We start from the raw sequence: 7,314 nt of genomic DNA on the forward strand, positions 1-7,314 counted from the left end.
CTTTGGCTAACTTTTTCAAATTGAGGAACTTTTGCAACGGTCAATATTCAAAGGTCAACTATCAAAGTCAAAGGTCAATTCTATCGCAAAAAAAGTCAAAGTTCAATTAAGAATGGTCTACGGTAAAAAAATCAAAGGTCATGTGGCCTCGTGGGTTACGGCCCATCTAGCTTGCCCTTGAGCGCCAGTTTCTTTAGCGGGTGCTATAAGCGCCGAATAGGAGCTCTCGTTTCCTCTTGTTGGGATGTTTCTAAGTGGTTGGCTGCCCTTATAGATTTACAATATAAGGTCATTAGAAAAGAAAATAAAAAATGGGCCCAGTGCTGTGAGTAGCCTTCTCGGCTCGAGCTCATATGAGCTCGAGTAAAATCCAAAAACAAAACAAAGAAAATTCAAAAGATTCTGATTTTTTTTGTGAAAAATTTTAACAAATGTTTTCCGTGCTTGCAAATTTTCATCACGAAATAACATATGTGGAGGTCGTGACCAAAGTAATAAAATCAACACTCCAAGAATAGCTTTTGCAGCATCAATTTTGTTTTTTTGCCATGACTTACACAAATGTCATTTTACGATGAAATTTTGCCAGAATCTAAAACATTTGTCAAATGTTGCCACAAAAAAATTCAGATTTGTTTGGATTTATTTTCATTTTTTTGGATTTTACTATTCACCAAGCTCATATGAGCTCGAGCTCAGTTTATCCATGTCCGCTGAGTGGGGGCAACTATCTCAAAAGAGGGCAACATGTGTGCGCCCATGCTAACTAGGCCATACGCCTTCACGAGTCCTATTTCGCGACATGCGCACTGGAAAGTGAGCTAACGCGCACCCAAGCTTCCCCACACGCCATTTTGGGCAATCCGCATTCGGGCTAGGCGCTCATGTTTTGTTCGTTTTTCTTTGTTTCTTCTTGCCTTTTCACTTCAAAAACTATTCCAAAATCTCAACTAATTTTTTTTATAGATTTTAAAAAATGTTCTTTGTTACAAAAATGATTCATGAATTTGAAAATTTATTCCAAATTTTGAAAAGTGTTCATGAATTTGAAATATTTTCGGGATTGATAAATTTTTACGAATAACAAAAATGTACATGAATTTCTAAAAAAATGAATTAAAAAAATTATAATCTCAAAACTTGTTTGTTGAATTTCAAATATTGTATTGTTTTTCGAAATTCTTGTGGAGACCAAATAAAGTTCCCAAATTTGAAAAATTATTCATCAATTTACAAACATTTGCCAATTCAAATGATATCCATGTGTTAAAAAAATATCCACTAATTTCAAATTTTGTTCCGCAATTTCGAATTTTTGTGTTGATTTGAGAAAAAGTTCTCAGATTTAAAAACATTTCACAAAAGTGGGAAATGTTCACTAACTTAAAAAAAATTATATCAAAAAATACGAAGGAATTAAACAAGTGTTCATGACTTGTAAATTTTTCCGCACTCAGAAAATGCTTGCGAAATTCAAAAAGTATTCTTCAAAAAAAATATGTACAAAAAGGAAAGCACACATAGAAAACGAAAAAATGAAAAAGAAGAAAGAAAGAAAAATCGGAAGGGAAAAACAAGACAATAAGGGAAAACTAACCAGTGAGGTGGAAAAGCTAGAAATTGGCCGGCTCAATTTAACCAGCACACTGCGACGCGAGGTACACATTACTAGGCTATTCTCCGACCCATGCGAGAAGTAGGATCTGGCCCAACTTGTAACAGCGCGCATGTGCCAGCGCACGGTAAGTTTGTTACTTTTTTCTTCTTTCGATTTTTTCACTTCGGTTTTTATTTTGAGTGCTTTCACTTTACATTTAATAAAATTCAAGAATTTCATAGCACTATTTTTGATTTTTTTTTTACATTTGAAAAATATTTGTGAATTCAAAAACGCAAATTTTGGAATTAGTTCAAGAATTTGATAAAATTGTTTGTGCGTATTAGGTCGTTTGTTTTCAAAAAAGTTTTTTGTGTATTAGAAAAAATACTAAATGTATACCAATAAAATAGTTCATCATACTTTACAAGCTAAAGAAAAGGTCAGTTTGTATAAAAAATGTTCATCAAGTAATTTGTTTCACCGTACAGTATATAAAAAAAGGTTCAGCATATATTAAAAACTTAATATGTGGTTTGGGTTTCTAGACTGAAGATTTGGTTTGGATATTTTTTGAAGGAGGCAAAAGGGATAAAACATACAATTTCCTTTATTTTTGTATTATTGACATCCACCTGGGCAGATAGATGATCCAGATATCAAAGCCAAAGCTCTGTTGTTCGGTCGTTGTACCAATATAAAACCAGCTAGCTGAGTACTCCCTCCGTTCCTAAATATAAATCTTTTTAAAGATTCCACCATGAACTGCATACGGAGCAAAATAAGTGAATCTACACTCTAAAATATGTCTATATACATCCATATGTAATTTATATTGACTTATATTTAGGAACGGAGGGAGAGCTATGTCGAGTACTGCTGTCATTTTTGGTTTCTAGCTAGTAATGTAATTGATATATAATTACACAGAGACAGCCAGCAATGTGTTGCGTGCATCAAGATAAACTCTTGTTTGGTGACCATGATATCGACCATAATATGTCCATAATGATAATGGACCATGCCACTAAAAAGTACTTACATCATGAAGAAATCTTTTTGTACGTAGTGATTCAATATAATGGCACATGTGATATATTTGTATTTACTTTAAATGGTATGAATAAAGAAAAGTTCTCTCGGACATGGTAGATATTGTACGGTTGCTTCAACTTACCACGTACATTTTACGTCTATTGTCGTCTTCACGATAGTAACCGATATCATCAAGTTGTCGTGATCTAGCTACCTTTGTGACCGAACATTGGTCGTCCCTCAGATGTTATGCCATAGATGGCTAGTTACAACAGTTCAGAAAAAAATAGGAGCTACACTAAACTTTATCTACACTTGTCATCTACACTAAACTTTGATTTCTTAAGGGAGCTACAAGGGAGTACACAACCCACAATTATTTAATTCATAGCGTTGCCCACCATTATCCCTATATCATCGTAATCCACATTAACTACTATATATAACTATATGATTATGTTAATGAGGATGAGTTGTAAACAGTTAAGTAAAAGCTGGAGCATAAATGGTATCCAGCGAAAATAGCAATGGATCCAGCTAGTCAAATTAATGACTTACTCCAAATGAGACAAGGAAATAAAAGGTATCTAATGAAACTATTCCTACATCCCATCAAGAATATTACATAAAACTTAGCGATCTCACAATAATCGAAACAATTTAATATTCAACATCCTAGAAAGTGAGAGGCAAATGAAAGGTATCCAATGAAACAATGCCTAGATCTAACCAGTCAAATCAAGTAAGGCATTTAATTGATATAAAATGTAAGCTAAAAATAATCAAAAGGTGAAGGTAAAAAAAGGAAATACACGAGAGTAATAAAGAGAAGGAAGGGTAGTCGTCCATTTCCAGCTAGTACAGCTAATGAAAGGACAAAAGACGAAATAAATGAGGGCAATAAAAATATGGAATGGCAGCCCTCTATTTCTAGCTACAACCAATGACTTGGTAATCAAATTCTCCTATATATACCGCACCAACTCAACCCCAATCTCCATCCATTACCACATCACCCTCATTTTTCCTCTCCTCGCTTAGCTTTTCTCCTCCCTGCTAGCTTAACTCCTTGCCGTGGGTAGCCATGGCGGCAGCGAAGTCAAACCAACTCAGCACCCTTGTGGCCAACATGTTCGCTGCGGTGAGCTATATACAATTTTGATGCCATTTGTGTGGGGTTCTAGCATAGTTTAAATAGCGCGCTAAGCCTCTTAGCGGCGACCTCTTCTAAACGCTATAGCGTGCTATAGAAGAGCTATTTAAAAAGTTCTTTCATGTGTTTGGATCAAAGTCCCGTAGCGCAAGACCTCTTGTAAACACTATAGCGGGCTATTTAAAACCATGGGTTCTAGTTTCTCCCAAGGTGGATGTGTAACACAATATTAATTGTTGGATTATGATGTTTCTGCTTTTGTGTTTCTTTGGTGGGTTAGGGTTTGCTGGATGATCAGTTCCGGCAACTTGAGATGCTCCAAGACGAGGGCAACCCAGACTTCGTTGCGAAGGTTGTCATGCTTTTCTGCGAGGAGGGTGAGCGTATCATTGGCGAGCTCGCCAAGCAATTGTACGTTGCCATGTCAGGTGATCTGATCATTTGTGTAGGGTGGTTTGATTTGACTTCTTACTTGGGCATTCGGATTATGTCTATGTAGGGACCAACCATGTGTGGACTATGGCAAGGTGGACACATTTGTGGATCAACTCTGGGGAAATAGTTTATAGTGAGGCCTCTTTCCTTCTTCTTTCACGTCCTCTTTGTATGTGTTTGTGCACTAGTATGTATCAGGACTATTGTAGTTTTCTGTGTCTTGGAATGAAAACTAGGTATTTAGATCCCAGCTAGATACATCATAAGGCATACTATCATGTTGGGGGAGAATTATAGTCCATTTTCATCATTATAGTGTTTTATAGCAAGGGTGGTCAATTTCCTGAATTGATCAGGCGGCTCAACAAGTATGGATAGATTGAAATAAATAAGGGGAGGGTTGATATCAGTTTGGCAAGTTGTAGTGATTTATCATCTAGATCTAACAAAAAATAATCCATTCCGTACATCTCAGGTAGCTCAACATTTAGCACGTGACATCTTCCAATTAATTTTTCCGTTATATTCTTATATTATTTCTATACGAAGACCCTTTGGCTGTTTTACTGTTTTATAATTTACATCTGACAAACTATACAGGCGTAGTACCGTTTTATGATTAAGATCTGACAAAACCGTTCGACCATTGTATTGTTCTATGATGTACATCGGACGATTTGGCCATTGTAGTACTTTACGGTTTGGATCCAAAAAACCTTGGCTGTTGTACCATTCTATGAATTAGATCTGACAAATATCAATCACTTCCCATAAATCATATAGCTCCATGAGTAGTACTCTTATATCCACCTTGTTACCCCGCAAAAAAAAATATCCACCTTGCGAAGTGGCTCTTACAATTGATGTTTTGGAGGTTGACATCCATTCATCTGTTGTAGTGCTTAATGATTAGAGGGCTCAAAGAGAAGCACTTCACATTTTCCTTTCTAAAGTGGGGCTCGTACGATTAATTTGGGGAGGATCGTCACCCTCTCCTTCAGCATCACAACTTTGCATGACATAGATCCCTTGCCTAATGAATCTTGGTTTAGGTATGTTTTTGGTATATACGTATTGTTTTTTTGGATCACACCACTTTCATTACTGAAAATGTTAACTCCTAGTGGATCAATGTATCACTTTGCTTACACTGGGCTTTCATAGTTGTATTTAGTTGATTTCATAAGTCGGTGGTACATCTATTTGCTTAGGAGGCTGGAATGAAGGGAGAGCACTACAATGCTATTTTTCTGTCATTAAGCCGATTTTGTGGGTCTTTCCTCATTGTATGCTATTGCATGTCGCAGTGTTGGTGCTCGGAGAGTGAAGAACACTTGCATTCAGTTCCATGAGTGTTGTCAGGAGAAGAGCAGCATTGGGTTAGTAATTTGTGCTCTCATGTCACACACTATTGTTTTTCAATCATTTCGTTATTGAAATCTTCATACTGAATAATGATTTCCTAGTGTGCTCACGTCATCTACTGGAACATATTTTCTTACTATTAGTGTTATCAGAGTATATATTGATGGAATTGCATGTTCACTGCTTTTGTAATCTGCTGAATGTATTCAGACATTATAGATAGACATATTTGGCTAACTCCACTGAGATTCTCGGGTTAGGAATATAACTTCTCCGTTTTAATTTAGTTGATTGTATCCTTTAGGATTGTTAAGATAACCCTACCAATGCAGAGTTTTATTCTTAAGGAGGCAAATTGTAATGGCCATGAGCATTTTCACTAGTTATTAATTAATAACATGTTCCTTTATCAATTAATAACATCGCCATGAGCACATGGAAACGAGCTTCACAACTTATTGAGTTTTTTCTTGTCAGGTGCCTGAAGGCACTGGATTCTGTGAGAAATGATTTCTATGATCTGTGCAGCATGTTCATACCATAGGCTTCAGGTATTGATTTCTGTAACTCGTCTTAAAATCTAAGTAGCATGTAGCTTTAGAGTAAAATAGAATAGTAATCTCCAAACACTTTTCTTTTTATTCTAAAGTTTGCATGAAATGCAAAATGTTGAACTAAACAATAGATATGAGGAAAGACATGTTAGCTTACTGCATAACAACAGACAAAAGACATGTTAACGAAATGAATGCGACTAATTTGCATGTCAAGCATTAAATTACTAGTGCTAATTGTGGAAAAAGACAAGCAGGGAAAGTTTTTTTTCTATGGCAAGTCTGTACCTAGAGGTACTACTTGGTTTCTAGGACTACTAGAAATCTCACTTGAAAATCTTCGTTCACAGATAACTGTTTTGGGTATGTATGCGATATCTGAATCTTAGCCTCATGTACCTCGAAATGGTCACCCAAATTTCGGCTCAAAACTTATCTTATATCACAACATTGATATTTAATAGACTTCATGGTTTGCTTTCTTGTCTGGATGATGACATAATCTTTACAATTATTTTGTGTTTAACTCTTTGGGTCCTCCTTCTAAGTAAGATCGTGGTATACGCAACTTACGCGCCATCTTATTTTCAAATACAGCTGCAGCAGCATGTCCTAAACTATAGGCCGGAGCAATAAAGATGGAGCTGCATGTTCTGATTGCACATTGTGTTTGAAGTCGTAGAACATGCTCAACTTAGCATATATGGCCTGGAGTTGTTTGCTTTTGTGGGGTCTATAGTTCTATCAAGTGACAAGCTGCTCATCTGGTGTCGATTTCTGTGGTACTATCCGTAGTTTCGTTCTGAATTATTGGTGGTAAAATAACAATCATCCGCGATCGTTTTGCATTTCAGTGGTTAATCTGGTGTTGTGGTTCTAGTCAGTTTCTAGCTCGTATCAGTTCAGTGGCAGTGTAATCTCGACAAAATCATGTGTCTGCGGTTGGCGTATGGACTATGGTGGTATATTGTGGAGAACATTGTAATGTTATTTCATTATCAAGTTATGTTTGTTGTTGGGTGACAATGTGCGTACCAAAATAATTTTATTTCTTTGGTTTATCATATATTTCATCCAACTCATCGTATCTGAGTCTCCATCCCCTCCTCGTGTGGATTACACATCTAGAAAGCCAGGACTGATTTGAGATTTAGATATACTCAGTTATCAGATGA

The 7,314-nt window shown here is 36.2% G+C and overlaps 1 protein-coding gene across 1 annotated transcript; it reads left to right on the forward strand.

The window, feature by feature from the left end:
* The first annotated feature begins 3,678 nt into the window (after positions 1–3,678).
* Positions 3,679–6,791, forward strand: LOC123147499 (histidine-containing phosphotransfer protein 1-like). Its single transcript, XM_044566769.1, has 6 exons — positions 3,679–3,773; positions 4,066–4,196; positions 4,285–4,353; positions 5,528–5,599; positions 6,063–6,136; positions 6,737–6,791. Exons 1-5 carry the CDS (start codon positions 3,717–3,719, stop codon positions 6,127–6,129), a joined length of 396 nt encoding a protein of 131 aa, XP_044422704.1. The 5' UTR covers positions 3,679–3,716; the 3' UTR covers positions 6,130–6,136; positions 6,737–6,791.
* The last annotated feature ends 523 nt before the right edge of the window (positions 6,792–7,314 follow it).

This window comes from Triticum aestivum, chromosome 7A, assembly GCF_018294505.1.
Source record: "Triticum aestivum cultivar Chinese Spring chromosome 7A, IWGSC CS RefSeq v2.1, whole genome shotgun sequence".
NCBI classification, from domain to species: Eukaryota; Viridiplantae; Streptophyta; class Magnoliopsida; order Poales; family Poaceae; genus Triticum; species Triticum aestivum.

What these genes read in the sequence shown, in the direction of transcription:
- LOC123147499 (XM_044566769.1), top strand. Translation starts at nt 3,717, where the DNA reads ATGGCGGCAGCGAAGTCAAACCAACTCAGCACCCTTGTGGCCAACATG. An exon ending in GGCGAGCTCGCCAAGCAATT is followed by an intron (nt 4,197 to 4,284) that starts GTACGTTGCCAT and finishes ATGTCTATGTAG; the next exon opens with GGACCAACCATGTGTGGACT. An exon ending in CAGGAGAAGAGCAGCATTGG is followed by an intron (nt 5,600 to 6,062) that starts GTTAGTAATTTG and finishes TTTTCTTGTCAG; the next exon opens with GTGCCTGAAGGCACTGGATT.